This window comes from Vanellus vanellus, assembly GCF_965231255.1.
Source record: "Vanellus vanellus genome assembly, contig: HAP1_SCAFFOLD_2134, whole genome shotgun sequence".
Classification (NCBI taxonomy): Eukaryota; Metazoa; Chordata; class Aves; order Charadriiformes; family Charadriidae; genus Vanellus; species Vanellus vanellus.
Window position 1 is genome coordinate 157 of NW_028128262.1, and position 17,687 is coordinate 17,843.

Genomic DNA, 17,687 nt, shown 5'->3' on the forward strand with positions numbered 1-17,687 from the left:
AGGAAGGAGAAGGAAGGAAGGAGGAGAAGGAAGGAAGGAAGGAGAAGGAAGGAAGGAAGGAGAAGGAAGGAAGGAGGAGAAGGAAGGAGAAGGAGAAGGAAGGAAGGAGAAGGAAGGAGAAGGAAGCAGAGCTGGTGCTGTGCCCGCGGCGTGGCGAAGGCGAAGCGGGGAGGAGAAGAGAAAGAAGAGTGCCCCAAAGCAAAGGCGGTCCGACCTTCCTCTCTCTGGCCAGAAGACCCAGGGTACCGGCTACGCCTGAGCTATTCAGCTGGGAGGTATATGTTACTTACACATTTTGCCTTCCTTACTAACTCACTCTGCCTCTTGTGAAGCTGCTGAAATTTAAAAGAGGTCATATCAATAAGGCTCCCCAATTCCCGGCTTGCGACATCAAGCATTAAGTACGAAACAATAGTCGGGCGCCTTCTGGCTCACGAGCCCCTAAAAAGCAGCGCGGAGGCTGGAAATGAAAAAAAAAAAAAAAAGAAAAGAAAAAAAAAAAGAAACGACCGCCGCCAAACCACCGCGCTCCGCCGCGGGGCTGCGCCTTTAGCGCCCGACGGCCGAGCTCTGCCGCAGCTGCGGCGCCGCCCGCGGGTTTTGCCCCCTTCCCCGCCACCCCCAGCCCTAATCCGCAGCAGCACACAGCTGTTTGGGGGTAAAAAAATAATAACAATAATAATAAATATATATATATATATAAAAAATCAAATCAAATCTTTAAGCCCGTCCCTCCACTGGGGGGGGGAGGGGGGGTTGAATTCCCCCACCGCGCTCCTTTTTAAAAGATCCCGCGGTTTGCCGGGTGTCGGATGGCTCCGGGATTGGTAGAACGTGCGAAAAAATGTGATTTTTTTTTAAATTTATTTATTTATTTATTTATTTTTTTAAAAAAGGATACCAAACGTGTGAGATCGCTCGGGTTCTAGCTCGAAGGAGAAAACCACCTCTGGAGTCGGAGGGAGGCATTAATTTGGGAAGAGCTCGCCCCGGCGCCTCGCTTGCGGGAAGACTGTGGCGGATCCGCAAGGACACATCATTGCAAAAACACACTTTTGTTGTGGTTTTTTTGGTATTTTTGTTTTTTTTTTCCCCCCCCAAAACGAAGCTTTACATCTCCAGCAAGCTCCAACCCACCTAACGCCCCTCAGCTCCCCCCGTTTAACAGCGGCAGCGGGAAAGGGATCCGTTTCCAACCACTTTCCCCGGGATATTCGGAGCTCCCGCAGAGAGGGGGGGGGGAAACACGACACAGAAGCAAAACCGCGAAGCAGAAAACCCGTTTCCCCCATCCGCTTCCACAAAAAAAAAACCAACAAAAACCCAACAAACAACAAAAAAAAAAACCCACAACCACACACAAAAAGAACATAAAATAATAATAAAAAAAAACAAACCCCAAACCCACCACCGCAGGTAGCGATGAGACCAGAATGAATCAGTGGTTTAAGGTGGGACCTTCCCCGATTCCGCCACCGCGATCGGACGCCGAATTTTAAGTTTCCGCCCGTAAAAAAAAAAAAAAAAAAAAAAAAAAAACTAACAAAAAAATCAACCCAACCGCCGCCATCACCCCGGAATCAAGAAACCCGTCGATTTTTCCGGCAAATTGGATTCCCGAGGGCCGGGGGGGAAACACACACACACACAGAGATAAATTTAGTTGTTAAAATTCAGCGACAAGAACCCCTCGGGTCCAGCGAGGGGGGGGGGGGGGGGTGTTGAAATGCTCCGGTTTCGCCCCGAAAAAAGCGCAAAAATCGGGAGGACTCTCCATTCGCTCCCGGGCTCTTCCGAAAATCCACCCAAGTCGTAGATTTTTATTTTTTTTTTTTCCCCCCGGGAATATATCGCCCCAACTCCTCTTCTTACATCTGCCCCGACCAATCCGTCGGGAGTTACCGGCAGGTTTAGAACCCCCCAGCTGAATTTACTAGCCTCCAGCTGAATTTACTAGCCGCTTTTAAGCTAAACGGAGCGTCTCCAGCGTGGTTGGCCAAAAAAACCCACCATCCCCAACCCTGGACGCTCGTGGCCAACCCTTCTTGGGACCGCGTGCTTCAAACATCTCTCCTCACCCGACGGGGCTCACGCCGGCTCGTTAGCCCCGTAGCAATTAACTGTTTCCTTCAGGTTGCAAAAACGGGCTGATTTCAGCCGGAAAAAGGAATTTAGCGATGTGTCAGCGGAGAGCGGTCCAAGAATTAGAAAGAAACGATGCAAAAACGTTTCCGGACGGGGCTGCGGGAACCACCTTCTACCTCCGTTGCTGCCGCCGCCGGCAAAAAACCTAAAATTTGAGCGAAATACTCTCCAATTTTGTGCTTTCACGAGCAGCCGAGGTTTCCTCCCTCTCGTCTCCCGGAGAAGCGAGATTCCCGCTGGTTCCTTCTGCTGGGAGGCGCCCGTCGGAGAAACCGAAGAGCGCGTTCTCCCCCCCTTGCAGCCGCAAAACCAAAAACCCCCAAAAAACCTCCGCTGGACGTTTTATAGCACTCAAAGGTTCAGGCGGTCTTTTTTCCCCCCTCCCCCCACCGGAGAAGGTTATTCTAACGGCCGATATTTAACGATGGAGGTTTGTCTTTACGCACCTCCTTTATTCCTCCCGGGGTCCAACTCAACTCCCGCTCGGTGGTTCCTAAAGTGCACGTACACATATTGATACAGGTAGACGAGAAACCGGTAAATTTAGGACAAAAAAAAACCAAAAAAAACCCAAAAAAACCCCAACCAACCAAAAAAAAAACAAACCCCAAAAAACCCACCAAAACCAAAAAAACCCAACCAAAAACCCAGACCTGATAACCGCCCAGACTGGAAGAGACTTCCGCTTATGGCGCTGCGACGCAATGCGAAGAGAGATCATCCCCGTTTCATTTGGAATTATGAAATCCAAAAGGAGGCGGGTGCGTCACCAGCCCCGGATGCGTTTAAGAGACGTTTCGATGGGGCGTTGGGGGCTGTGGTGTAGGGGAGAACTTTGTAGAGTTGGTCTCCATGATCCCAAGGGTCTCTTCCAACCTAGACGATTCTATGAGACGAAGAGGTCAACGCGGAGGTTCTCACCGTTTCCACCCGAGCAGCCCTCTTCTTCTCTACCAGGGAAGGCACGGGAGAACCCGTCCCTCCGCGGGAACTACGGCATGAGGGGGAGAAAAGCCTTCGGAAGCGCCGTCGAGGACGGCTGCGGCCGAGCTCCTCCTCCCGGCGTAAAAAACCAAACCAACCAAACAATAATACGATGAGGGAGAACCACGCCACAGCGAGCGTTTGACGGACAACCCCAAAAACGGTCCAACAGGAGGAACTCCAGATCCCTCATCCGGATGAGCGGGATGCTACGGGCTCCACAGCGCATTTTAGTGGCCTACAGGCGCCACGTTCATCTATTTAAGTCTACTAAACGCCAGCGGCTGGGCCGAGGAGGGGGTCCCGGTGGCACCGAGCATCGATTAGCACAACGTTCGGCTCCCAAAATGCTTCTTTACTTTAACGGGCGAGAGGAGCTCTGGGTTTTCCAGCCCGGATTAAAAGCCGCAGTATCAAATAGCTTCACCTTCCGGGGTGCCGATGGATGAGAAGCTCAACGTGAGGCGGAGACGCGCCATCACAGCCCAGAAGGCCGACCAGGTCCTGGGCCGCATCAGAAGAAGCGTGGCCAGCAGGGGGAGGGGGGGTTGTGCCACTTTGTCCAGCTTTGGGCTCCTCAGCACAAGAAGGCCACGGAGCTGTTGGAGATAGTCCAGAGGAGGCCCCGGAGATGCCGGGAGGGCTGGAGCCCCTCTGCTGGGAGGACAGGCTGGGAGAGGTGGGGGGGGTCAGCCTGGAGAAGAGAAGGCTCCGGGGAGACCTCAGAGCCCCTTCCAGTGCCTAAAGGGGCTCCAGGAGAGCTGGGGAGGGACTCTGGATCAGGGAGGGGAGCCGTGGGACGAGGGGGAACGGTTTTACACTGAAAAAGAGGACGTTTAGATGAGATATTGGGAGGAAATTGTTGAGTGTGAGGGTGGTGAGACATGGGAAGAGGTTGCCCCGAGAAGCTGTGGCTGCCCCATCCCTGGAGGTGTTCAAGGCCAGGTTGGACGGGGCTTGGGGCAACCTGGGCCGGTGGGAGGTGGCCCTACCCAGGGCAGGGGGGGTGGGAACGAGACGAGATCTTCAAACTCCCCTTCCGACCTAAACCATTCCGCGATTCTGTGCAGGAAATCTGCAGTGTCGCCTGCGGAAAGGCAGACGGTCGGGCGCTTCCACCTCCCGACGTGCTGAGCTCCCGCTTTAAGACAGCGCTGGAGGAAAAGAAGAGTCACTAGTTCGAGTCCGAGGAGGCAGGCCAGCAAAACTCACCCCGGCGAAGGACTTCGGGCTCCGCGAAGCCTTTAGATGGGACGGACGTGTCCTACAGAGAGAGCTCCCCGCCGGTTCTGCTTCTCCAACGAAGGAGCAGAGCGAGGCCACGAGTCCCTCCAGAAGACGAAGAGCAGCTCCGACCTTCCCGCCGGTGGGAGGGAAAAAAGCTCTTCTCCAAAGCAAGTTTGAGCCGAGCGCAGCAGAAAGCATCGGCGTGGGCGGCACCACGGAGGAAACTTCTCCTGTAGTGCAGAAAGCTTCAATATTTTACGCCCGACACCATCCCAGCAGCGTGGTGATGCCCACCCCGGGGCCGGGTGTCTCTAGAGGAAGGTCCACGCCGGGGTTGGGAAAACGGTACCACCAGCGATATCCAAATCCGTGGGGAAAAGCTGGAAGTGAAACGCCAAAAAGTGGCTTTAACTCCAATTTTCACCAGGACCCATAGCCGAGGGTTGGGAAACGGCGAGACTGCAGCAGTGCGGAGAGCGTCACCCGCTTGGCCCCCCCCCAAATTTCCGCGCTTAGCAGGATGGGGCGTAAGCAGGAAGATGGCGAAATCGAATCTGCCCCCACCCCGGCGCCCTTTCGCAACAGCTTCGTTCCGCCGAGCGTTTCGGGTGGGTCCAGTCGCTTCTAGAAGAAAGAAAATCCACGAGCGGCCCCTCAAACGCCTCCTGCCTCACCGCCGCTGACGCCCAAGCGGCCCCTGCCTGCGATAACCGATGCCCAGGGGACGCCCCCGAATTTCCGCCCGTCTGCGTGCGCTGGCTGAGAGCAAGCGATGAAAGTCCGAAGAAGGAGGTGGTTGTTTTTTTTTTTTTTAACACCGAATTTCCAAGCCCTCCACGGTCGAGGAGCGCATTCCCGAACGAAGATCAACGGTCAAATTGAGCCGAGTTTGTCCTGCAGCGAGTTCCTGGCTTGCTTCTGTCTCAACACGGTGACCTGCCGGCTCGCTCCCGGCTCCCTCCGGGAATCATTTTGCCCCCACGCGGTAAGCGATGGATGATCCAGGTACACCGGAACCACCAGACCGGAGTATTACAGACACACAACGCAGCTGCAGAGGCCACGGGACAGTAAAGACGCTCATCCTGCGGAAAGCGAGAGAGATTCCTACCGGCACGATGCTGCTCTGCAAATATTCCGGCCCAAGAGGGAGCTGCTCCGCGTGACGCTCTCCTCCACGTGATGCTCCTCAACTGCAGCCCCACAATACGTCCACGGAGTAAACCAAATCAATCTGGTCTTTGTCACCCAAGAGTTTTGTTGGGTTTTTTGTTGGTTGGTTTTGTTTTGGTTTTTTTTTTTTGACGGCTCATAAAGGTCAACAGAAAGTCACTCTCACCTACCGGCGCCCCGGAGGTCCTTCAGTGAGAAGTTGGGCTGCTGGAGAGGATTCAAGGAACGGCAAGAAACAACCCGGCCTGGAAAACCCGGCGCGGCTGAATCTATTTAAGGCCAAGAAAGATCCGGAGGTAACTTGAACGCCAACTCGATGGATGGACTCGATGATCCCAAGGGTCTCTTCCAACCTAGACATGATGATTCTATGAACGTCGCAGCCGGTGGAGCTACCGGGATGAGGATCTGGGCCTGAGATGACAAACGCCAAGACAAAGAGATAAAAGGCATTCGAAAGAAATAGAAGGCAAAGCTCTTCCCAAGGCGGACGGTCGGTTGGTCGCGACGGAATGCACCCACGCTCCAGCGTTTGAGATCTTCAAATGGAAAGACGATCCATTTCTGCTCGACGCTATCGGGACCCAACGATGAAATTTGGGGCCAAACCCAAGCTGCCGCCGGATCCCGCACGGAGGTCACAGGAGATTAACGGCAAGCGCGGTTTCTGGGGCAGTCTCGGTCGCGCAGCTTTTCCTTCCCTTAAAAACAACTTCACGCAAGATTTTTTTTTAAAAAAAAAAAAAAAAAAAAAAAGGGCTGATATTCAGGCGTGATTTTTCATTCCTTCCCTTTTCCCGTGGGTTCGTGGCGTTCGCTTCTCCCCTTCGTTCTCCACAAGCGTTTAACCGGTGTCTTCCGAGCATTTCTTTTCCCTTTGAAAAATAAATCACAGGCTCGGCAGGCAACCACAGCCCAGCAGAAACCTCCGGTCGCCCGTCGGGGAAAAGGGAGGTCGGTACCCTCCAGAAAATCCACCACCGGGGCGGCGGGTACGTGACGGGCACCGGCTCCGGAGAGAGGCGAACGAATTTCAGCGCCTCGTTCGCAAAAAAAAAAAAAAAAAACAAAAACAAACCAAAAAAAAAACCCAACCCAACCATAAAAGCCGAACCCGCGGCTGCCGAAACGACACGTGAAAAAAACAAAACAAAAAATAAAAACCAAACCAAAAACGGCCCCGAATTCATTTTCGCAGTCTCCCGTTGCGGACCGGTAACTTTTAAGGAGGGATTTCTCTCCGCTGGAGAACGGCTCGCCAGCCGAAAGCGCGGCCGGCGCATTTCTAGCACCGAAGCGCTCTCGCGGCCCAGCGAGATGTTCACCTGCGACGCAGCAATTCTTCCGCAGATTTAAAAAGAAAGGCCCAAGAGCCAAAAAAAAATAAAACACCTGCAGCCCGTTACTTCAAGAAAGTTCCTTTATTGCCCGAAAATTACCCCGTGGCTCGCAGGGCTCCGCGCTGCTCAGCGGCAACGGCAGAAGCCGAGCTCACCCGCGCTCTCCCACCGCGTCCCCCTGCGGAGGCTGGAAGAGGAGGGAACGACGATGTCCCAGCGTACCACCCTGCCAGAAAGTGACCCCCAAAGGATACGTACCGGGTACGGCGGCTCTTGGGCTCCGCAGCACGGGGCGACGGCTTGTTTTTCCCCGCGGTTAAAAGCCGCTGGAGTCACCGGCTAAATCCCGCGCTCCGGCCGAAACGAGGTCGCCAGGCCAAGGGCGCAAAACTTCGCCAAATATTCCACCACCCGCCTTAAAACGCCGGGGCTAAGGTCAAACCTTGGCATTTACGGGCTCTCCGCACGCCGCTGCAGTGAAGCGAGGAGTTTCGGGATCCCCGGAGCGGGCTGAGCCCTCGAGCGGGAGGAGGGCTGGGTGAAAAACCGGCACGCTTTATTAAACGACTCTTTAACGAGGGCTACGTGTCGTAGGGACAGTCAGGACCTATTACGTGATGAGGATTAAGGATACAACGGGACGAGGAAACTACAGGGCACAGGACGGCTTTTTTGGAAACCCGGAACGGTTACGTGCGAATCCCTAAATTTGAAACAGGCGCATCCAGAGCGGCTCAAAGGCACCGGCGCTCTCGACGCGCGGAAAAGCACACGCAGATGTTGAGAATTAGCAGAGAACGCATCTACGCGATGCAACCGGGGAAACTTTCTCCTTCAAAGCCGACTTTCCCTCCCCCCCCCCCCCCCGCCTTTCCAGCTCATTTCGAACTCGCTTTTGGGGATCTGGCGGAGTCCAGGGAAGGCAGGTGTCCCGCAGAAAGCCGATATCAAGTTCTTATCTAAAACGTGTTTATAAAACAAGTCGAATCTGATACGGTTTAAGCGCAATTTGCATTTCTAACACACCGGCAAAGCCTCACGCTGCTCTCCCTTGACGGGCATTAAGTCAAAGCATATAAAATCCCGGATAATAAACGGAAGATGGAGCGAAGCGCTCCCTGGTCGCCGTCTCCCTGGCTCCGTTTCCAGCGCAGGACGCCGAGGTGCGGGTTGACCTCCCCTCGCTCCAACAGAGCGTTCGAGCCGCCCTTACTCCGTCTTAAAGACGACTTATGGCATTGACCCCTCCGTACCCGGGAGCGATTTTCACCCTGGGTGGCGCGTGAAAGAAGCAAGCAGCCGATTCCGCCTGGAATCCTACAAAAATAGGGATTTTGGGGGTTGGCAGCGGCTACCACGACTATCTCAGTCGTCCCCATAACAAGGTCAACTCCTGGCTGGCGCGAGGAAGCCCGGCTTTGGATGAGCGCTCATCTCACAGCTATTCTGGTCAAAAAAAAAAAAACAAAAAACCAACCTACCGCGAGCCCGACGGCTTTGGAAAAGCCCCATTTTTGACGGTGGAGCCGATGAAGATCATCCCGGTGGGGATGTGGGATCTGCCAAAGCTCCGGCGAGAGCACCACGGGCGTAGGACGGCGGACACGACTGACGTCCAACCCGCCGAGGAGCACAGGGAGAGGACGCAGGACAGACGGAAAGCAAAACCCTTCCGCCCTGGCGTTACGGTAACGGAGAGTCCGCCACGACGTCTTGAGCGTTGATCCGGAAACATCTACCAGGTCTGCCAAGAGCTGCTCTCGGAGCCATCGCAAAGCGCTAAAGATGAGCTTTGCGGTCTTTTATACCCCTCTGGGTACGCGCTGGGCGGTCGCTTTCAAGCTCGAACATTTTGGGGGCCAAGGTGTTCTAGCATCGCTTTTGATGCGCAAGAGCGAGAGGTCCTCCTCTGCAAGACCGCTGGTAGGACGGGGATCTTCCAGCGGCCACCAAAACGCTTGCTCTGGCCCCAAAGGAGCCACAACCCGCCGCCGGCTCTGTCGTCCGAAGCCGAAGAGCCGCCGGTCCTGGGCTGCTTTAATCGCGAGACTTCTCCTCGGCCTCCCGCTCAGCGTCCCCCGAAACCTTAACGGCAGCAGAGCCTCGCGGCCAAAATTGGGGTAGGGGTCCTCTACAGCCGCTGCCTAAACTCCCACCGCAACCCGAAACCACGGGAGCCTCGCGGGCGAAGCCAAACCGCCGCCAGTAACTTGGCCGTCGCGTCCCGGCCTCCGGGGAGAAACACAGAGTTTTGTGGAAGGAGCGATTTAAGGGACGAGCGGCGCGAAAGCCGCTGAGAGGACAAGGGACTCAAAGAGGTTTCGGGGGGGGGGCGGCAGCGCTCCCCTTCAAAAAAAAAATATTTGGACGCCGTCGAGGGCAATAAATCCCCGAGGGGCAACTGCAGGGAGTCACCCAAGGCGACAACGAGGAAGAAATTAAAACAGCTAGAGGAAGGCGGGGTTGCTTCGTTTCGGCCACCTATTTGCAGGGACGAAGGTTTTTCCGATTAACGGGGACTGAGGGGCGAGCCTCTGGCTCCATTCCCGAGCGTCCTCCGACACGGCAGAATCCCTTATTCCACCATATTTTGCAAGTCAAAGGCATTTTAAGCGGCCGCCTGGGCAGCCCAACGGGCGATGAAAGGAGAAAAGAAAAGCCAGAGGGATATGGGAGCGTTTCGTTCACCCTCCCAAGTTTCCCTGGCGTTTCTAAATCGCAAGCCCGCAGCGATTCCCACCCCCCATCCCCGATCCCTCTTCGTAAAAGGCGGGCAGGCGGAGCGGCCGCTCCCAAAGCCAAGGCGGCTTTGCCCCTTTTTCCCCCAGGGAACGATACAACTGGGCAGATCCCTCTTTCCCGCCAGAGGAAAGGCAGCCCGTCGGGCTCTTTTAACGCGGCTCAATTATGAAAGAGGTTTCCGAGAGCGCCGCACGCTCTGGTGCTCAGCCGGGGGAAGACGTTGAGGAAGGAGCCAAAAGGGCAACCAGAAGCTGAGCCACCACTTATTACTGGGCTAACTGGGAGCCTCCTTTTCCCCGCGGGGGCTTCAGGAAGCGGCTAGCGTCACCCCCTGACAGCCAGAAGACGCTGGAGGACACATAAAGGGACTAAAGTCAACCCAACCAGGGCAACGGTGTCCACCCCACTCAGGACCGAAGGAGGCAACCCAAGGGGATGCGGCGCCCCAAAATCCCAGGGGAAAGGATGCTGCTGGGGGCTGTCCCCGCCAGGGGACACCAACAACTGGGACGCTGTGTCCCTCCCCGTTCCGGACTAAAGGACGCTGCCGCAGCCCACCCCGCACAGGGCAAACTGAGCGGCCGAACCCAAAGGATGAAGCGTTTGGGATCAAAAGATGCTGCTGGAACGAGAGGTGAAACCCCAGGACGGGGCGCTCGGCCTCATCCGGGCCCCAAGATGCCACCCTGAGCCCGGGGGACGGGGTGCTCTGCACCCGGGGGCCAAAGGATGCTCCGGAAAAAAAAAACGCCAGCACGGGGAAAATCCTGAAAGGCTGAGCCCAGGCGACACTGCGCCCCCACAGCCCGGGCCCAAGCTTGGGCTGAGCCCCGGGGATGCCCACAGCCGGGGCCGAAGGATGCTCCGGAAAACCGCCTGCGTGGTGACACCATGGCGGGGTGACCACAGAGGATGCGGTGTCCCCCAAATCCAGGGCACAAGCCTGGGCTGAGCCCCGGGGATGCTCACAGCCAGGGCTGACGGATGCTCCAGGGGAGATCCTGAAGGGATTGAGCTCAGGGGACACGGTGCCCCCAAAACCCACGGCCAAAGGCTGGGCTGAGCCCCGGGGATGCCCACAGCCGGGGCCGAAGGATGCTCGGGAAAACCGCCAGCATGGGAAGACCCTGATGGGGTGATGCCAGGGGATGGGATGCATCCCAGCCAGGCTGTAAGGATGCTCGGGAAAACTGCTTTGATGGGAAGACCCTGACGGGGCGATGCCGGGGGACGCGACGCATCCCAGCCAGGCTGTAAGGATGCTCGGGAAAACCGCCAGCATGGAGAGAGACCCCGAAAGGCCGAGCCCAGGGGGTCGCAGAGCCCCCAAACCCAGAACCAAAGCCTGGGCTGAGCCCCGGGGATGCCCACAGCTGGGACCAAAGGATGCTCTGGAAAACTGCTTTGATGGGAAGACCCTGACAGGGCGATGCTGGGGGATGCGACGCATCCCACCCAGGCTGTAAGGATGCTCGGGAAAACCGCCAGCATGGAGAGAGACCCCCGAAAGGCCGAGCCCGGGGGGTTGCGGAGCCCCCAAACCCAGAACCAAAGCCTGGGCTGAGCCCCGGGGATGCCCACAGCCGGGGCCGAAGGATGCTCGGGAAAACTGCTTTGATGGGAACACCCTGACGGGGCGATGCCGGGGGATGGGACGCATCCCACTCAGGCTGTAAGGATGCTCGGGAAAACCGCCAGCATGGGAAGATCCTGACAGGGTGATGATGGGGGACAGGATGCGTCCCAGCCAGGCTGTAGGGATGCTCGGGAAACTGCTTTGATGGGAAGACCCTGACGGGGTGATGCTGGGGGACGCGACGCATCCCAGCCAGGCTGTAAGGATGCTCGGGAAAACTGCTTTGATGGGAAGACCCTGATGGGGTGATGCCAGGGGAGGGGATGCATCCCACCCAGGCTGTAAGGATGCTCGGGAAAACCGCCAGCATGGAGAGAGACCCCGAAAGGCCGAGCCCAGGGGGTCGCAGAGCCCCCAAACCCAGAACCAAAGCCTGGGCTGAGCCCTGGGGATGCCCACAGCTGGGACCAAAGGATGCTCTGGAAAACTGCTTTGATGGGAACACCCTGACGGGGCGATGCCGGGGGATGGGACGCATCCCAGCCAGGCTGTAAGGATGCTCGGGAAAACCGCCAGCATGGGAAGATCCTGACAGGGTGATGCTGGGGGACAGGATGCGTCCCACTCAGGCTGTAAGGATGCTCGGGAAACTGCTTTGATGGGAACACCCTGACAGGGTGATGCTGGGGGACGCAACGCATCCCAGCCAGGCTGTAAGGATGCTTGGGAAAACTGCTTTGATGGGAAAACCTTGATGCGGTGATGCCAGGGGATGGGATGCATCCCAGCCAGGCTGTAAGGATGCTCGGGAAAACCGCCAGCATGGGAAGATCCTGACAGGGTGATGCTGGGGGACAGGATGCGTCCCACTCAGGCTGTAAGGATGCTCTGGAAAACTGCTTTGATGGGAAGATCCTGACAGGGTGATGCCAGGGGATGCGACACTTCCCACCCAGGCTGTAAGGATGCTCGGGAAAACCGCCAGCATGGAGAGAGCCCCCCGAAAGGCCGAGCCCAGGGGGTCGCGGAGCCCCCAAACCCAGAACCAAAGGCTGATGGTTATCCCCTTACCCCCCCCCCCCTTCCCCTTATCCCTTTCCCCTCCCGGGGCCGCAGCCTCCCGCTCCCGCCGGGGTACCTTGATGCGCTCCCGGCACTGGGAAGGGGTGCGCTCGTAGCCCAGCTCGGCCAAGGCGCGGGAGACTCGTTCGTACATGGCGGGGCCGGGGGCTTTGCTGCCGAAAACGGTGCCGGCGCCCTCCAGCTGTTGGTACCGCGCCTCCACCAGCCTCTCGTTCCCCCAAACGGCGATCAAGGCGTTGGTCTCCGCCGGAGTCCAGGACATCCCCCGGCAAGCGGCGGCGGCGGCGGCGGCGGCGGCGCCGCCCGGCGAGAAGGATACGGAGGGGGAGGCCCCGCCGCGGCCCCCCCCCGCCCCGCCGCCCCCCAGCCCGGCCCCGCCGGCCGCCGGCCCCGGGCCGAGGGGAGAGGCGCCGCTGGGGGTGGAGGGGTCGGAGAGGCTGGGGTTGCCGTCGCTCAGCGCCCCCGGCGAGCCCGGCGAAAGCACCTCCATCTTGGGGATCTTGAGGGGCGGCTCGGCGGCCGGGAGCTGCGAGGAGCCGCAGGACGCCGCCATATTGGAGCTGCCGGAGCGAGCGGGCGGAAGTGACGCGCCGGCGGGAGGGACTTCCGGCAGAGCCGAAGGGAGAGGGGGGGTGGGGGCGTGGCTCGGTAGGGGAGGGGGCGGGGAGGAGGCGGGGCGGGCGGGCGGGGGGGGGTGTGGCCAAGGGAGAGGGGAGGCGGGGGCACTGCAGGGGGCGTGGTCATAGCGGGGAGTGGGCGGGGCCGAGGAGGAGGTGGGGAGGGGCTGAGCGGGCGGGGCGGGGCCTGGGGGGAAGGGGGGGGGGGGGGGCGCCCCGATGTGGGGCTGAGACCCCCAAGTGTGGGAATGAGCCCCCCAAATACCGGGGATGAGCCCCCCAAATGTGGGGCTGAGGATACCCCCAACGTGGGGCTGAGGATCCCCCAGATGTGGGGCTGAGACCCCCCAGATATGGGGCTGAGAACCCCCTCAATGTGGGGCTGGACCCCACCCCCCAGATGTGGGGCTGAGCCCCCCACGTGTGGGGCAGAGACTCGCCAAAATGTGGGGCTGAGCCCCCCAGATGTGGGGCTGAGGACACCCCAATGTGGGGCTGACTCCACCCCCTTAATGTGGGGCTGAGCCCCCCAAATGTGGGGCAGAGACTCCCCTCAATGGAGGGCTGAACCCCCCCCCAGAAGTGGGTCTCAGCCCCCACGCGTGGGGCAGAGCATTGCCAAAATGTGGGGCTGAGGATCCCCCAAATGTGGGGCTGAGCCCCCCCAGATGTGGGGCGGAGCCCCCCACGTGTGGGGTAGAGACTCGCCAAAATATGGGGCTGAGCCCCCAGATGTGGGGCTGAGAACCCCTTCAATGTGGGGCGGAACCCCCCAGATGTGGGGCTGAGCCCCCCAAACATTGGGGCTGAGACCCCCAAATGTGGGGTAGAGACTCGCCAAAATGTGGGGCTGAATCCCCCCCCAGATGTGGGTCTCAGCCCCCCACATGTGGGGCAGAGCGTTGCCAAAATGTGGGGCTGAGCCCCCAGATGTGGGCTGAGAACCCCTCAATGTGGGGCTGACCCCCCCCAGATGTGGGGCTGAGCCCCACATGTGGGGGCAGAGCGTTGCCAAAATGTGGGGCTGAGCCCCCCAGATGTGGGGGCTGAGAACCCCCTCAATGTGGGGCTGAACCCCCCCCCAGATGTGGGTCTCATCCCCCCACATGTGGGGCTGAGGATCCCCCAAATGTGGGGCTGAGCCCCCCCAGATGTGGGGCGGAGCCCCCACGTGTGGGCAGAGCATTGCCAAAATATGGGGCTGAGCCCCCAGATGTGGGGCTGAGAACCCCTTCAATGTGGGGGCGGAACCCCCCAGATGTGGGCTGAGCCCCCAAACATTGGGGCTGAGCCCCCCAAATGTGGGGCAGAGACTCGCCAAAATGTGGGGCTGAGCCCCCAGATGTGGGGCTGAGAACCCCTTCAATGTGGGGCTGAAGCCCCCCCCAGATGTGGGTCTCAGCCCCCCACATGTGGGGCAGAGCATCGCCAAAATGTGGGGCTGAGCCCCCCAGATGTGGGTCTGAGAACCCCCTCAATGTGGGGCTGAATCCCCCCCAGAAGTGGGTCTCAGCCCCCACATGTGGGGCAGAGCGTTGCCAAAATGTGGGCTGAGCCCCCAGATGTGGGGCTGAGAACCCCCTCAATGGTGGGGCTGAATCCCCCCCAAGATGTGGGTCTCAGCCCCCCACATGTGGGGCAGAGCGTTGCAAAATGTGGGGCTGACCCCCCCAGATGTGGGGCTGAGGACACCCCCAATGTGGGGCTGAGACTCCCAAATATCGGGGCTGAGCCCCCCAAATGTGGGGCAGAGACTCCCCAAAATGTGGGGCTGACTCCCCCCCTTAATGTGGGGCTGAGCCCCGGATGTGGGGCTGAGGATCCCCTCAATGGAGGGCTGAACCCCCCCCAGATGTGGGTCTCAGCCCCCCACATGTGGGGCACTGCGTTGCCAAAATGTGGGGCTGAACCCCCCCAGATGTGGGGCTGAGCCCCCACGTGTGGGGCAGAGCATTGCCAAAATGTGGGGCTGAGCCCCCCAGATGTGGGGCTGAGAACCCCTTCAATGTGGGGCGGAACCCCCCAGATGTGGGGCTGAGCCCCCCAAACATTGGGGCTGAGACCCCCAAATGTGGGGCAGAGACTCGCCAAAATGTGGGGCTGAATCCCATGTGGGGCTGAATCCCCCCCCCCAGATGTGGGTCTCAGCCCCCACATGTGGGACAGAGCATCGCCAAAATGTGGGGCTGGAACCCCCCCAGATGTGGAGCTGAGAACCCCCTCAATGTGGGGCTGAAGCCCCCCCCAGATGTGGGGCTCAGCCCCCCACATGTGGGGTAGAGACTCGCCAAAATGTGGGGCTGAGCCCCCCAGATGTGGGGCTGAGAACCCCCTCAATGTGGGGCTGAATCCCCCCCCGCAGATGTGGGTCTCAGCCCCCCACATGTGGGGCAGAGCATCGCCAAAATGTGGGGCAGAGAACCCCCTCAATGTGGGGCTGAATCCCCCCCGCAGATGTGGGTCTCAGCCCCCCACATGTGGGGCAGAGCATTGCCAAAATGTGGGGCTGAGCCCCCCAGATGTGGGGCTGAGAACCCCCGAGATGTGGGGCTGGACCCCCCCCGAGATGTGGGTCTCAGCCCCCCAGATGTGGGGCTGAGAACCCCCTCAATGTGGGGCTGGACCCCCCCCCCAGATGTGGGTCTCAGCCCCCCACATGTGGGGTAGAGACTCGCCAAAATATGGGGCTGAGCCCCCCCAGATGTGGGGCTGAGCCCCCCAAACTTTGGGGCTGAGACCCCCAAATGTGGGGCTGAGACTCGCCAAAATGTGGGGCTGAATCCCCCCCCCAGATGTGGGTCTCAGCCCCCCACATGTGGGGCAGAGCATTGCCAAAATGTGGGGCTGAGCCCCCCAGATGTGGGGCTGAGAACCCCCTCACTGTGGGGCTGAACCCCCCCCCCAGATGTGGGTCTCATCCCCCCACATGTGGGGCTGAGGATCCCCCAAATGTGGGGCTGAGCCCCCCCTAGATGTGGGGCGGAGCCCCCCACGTGTGGGGCAGAGCATTGCCAAAATATGGGGCTGAGCCCCCCAGATGTGGGGCTGAGAACCCCTTCAATGTGGGGCGGAACCCCCCAGATGTGGGGCTGAGCCCCCCAAACATTGGGGCTGAGCCCCCCAAATGTGGGGCAGAGACTCGCCAAAATGTGGGGCTGAATCCCCCCCCGCAGATGTGGGTCTCAGCCCCCCACATGTGGGGCAGAGCGTTGCCAAAATGTGGGGCTGAGCCCCCCAGATGTGGGGCTGAGAACCCCCTCAATGTGGGGCTGAATCCCCCCCCCAGATGTGGGTCTCAGCCCCCCACATGTGGGGCAGAGCATTGCCAAAATGTGGGGCTGAGCCCCCCAGATGTGGGGCTGAGAACCCCCTCAATGTGGGGCTCAAGCCCCCCCAGATGTGGGGCTGAGCCCCCACATGTGGGGCAGAGCATTGCCAAAATGTGGGGCTGAGCCCCCCAGATGTGGGGCTGAGAACCCCTTCAATGTGGGGCGGAACCCCCCAGATGTGGGGCATAGCCCCCCAAACATTGGGGCTGAGCCCCCCAAATGTGGGGCAGAGACTCGCCAAAATGTGGGGCTGAATCCCCCCCCGCAGATGTGGGTCTCAGCCCCCCACATGTGGGGCAGAGCGTTGCCAAAATGTGGGGCTGAGCCCCCCAGATGTGGGGCTGAGAACCCCCTCAATGTGGGGCTGGACCCCCCCCGAGATGTGGGTCTCAGCCCCCCAGATGTGGGGCTGAGAACCCCCTCAATGTGGGGCTGGACCCCCCCCCCAGATGTGGGTCTCAGCCCCCCACATGTGGGGCAGAGCGTTGCCAAAATGTGGGGCTGAGCCCCCCAGATGTGGGGCTGAGAACCCCCTCAATGTGGGGCTCAAGCCCCCCCAGATGTGGGGCTGAGCCCCCACATGTGGGGCAGAGCATTGCCAAAATGTGGGGCTGACCCCCCCCAGATGTGGGGCTGAGAACCCCCTCAATGTGGGGCTGAGCCCCCCAGATGTGGGGCTGAGCCCCCCAAACATTGGGGCTGAGACCCCCAAATGTGGGGCAGAGACTCGCCAAAGTGTGGGGCTGAATCCCCCCCCCCCAGATGTGGGTCTCAGCCCCCCACATGTGGGGCAGAGCGTTGCCAAAATGTGGGGCTGAGCCCCCCAGATGTGGGGCTGAGAACCCCCCAGATGTGGGCTGAGGATCCCCATTTATTGGGGCTGAGCCCCCCAGATGTGGGGCTGAGCCCCCCCAGATGTGGGGCTGAGGATCCCCCAGATGTGGGGCTGAGAACCCCCTCAATGTGGGGCTGAACCCCGCCCAGAAGTGGGTCTCAGCCCCCCCCATGTGGGGCAGAGCATTGCCAAAATGTGGGGCTGAGCCCCCCAGATGTGGGGCTGAGAACCCCCTCAATGTGGGGCTGAACCCCCCCCCCAGATGTGGGTCTCATCCCCCCACATGTGGGGCTGAGGATCCCCCAAATGTGGGGCTGAGCCCCCCCCAGATGTGGGGCGGAGCCCCCCACGTGTGGGGTAGAGACTCGCCAAAATATGGGGCTGAGCCCCCCAGATGTGGGGCTGAGAACCCCCTCAATGTGGGGCTGAATCCCCCCCCCAGATGTGGGTCTCAGCCCCCCACATGTGGGGCAGAGCGTTGCCAAAATGTGGGGCTGACCCCCCCCAGATGTGGGGCTGACCCCCCCCCGCCGGGGCCCTAATTAAGGGCCGGGGGGGGGGCAGTGATTGCTGAGCGCGGGGGGGTCCCGCTCCCCGCTGCGCCCCTCGTTAAGCTCCGACTAATTAGCAGCGGGG

General features: G+C 59.7%; 1 protein-coding gene across 1 annotated transcript; it reads right to left on the reverse strand.

The window, feature by feature from the left end:
• Nucleotides 1–290: 290 nt before the first annotated feature.
• Nucleotides 291–12,823, reverse strand: LOC309684637 (myb/SANT-like DNA-binding domain-containing protein 2; the record flags this gene model as incomplete). Its single annotated transcript, XM_082500509.1, has 2 exons — nt 291–335; nt 12,326–12,823. Coding segments are annotated over 2 exons (543 nt in total), but the record flags the coding sequence as incomplete, so codon positions are not given.
• Between the last annotated feature and the right edge of the window lie 4,864 nt (nt 12,824–17,687).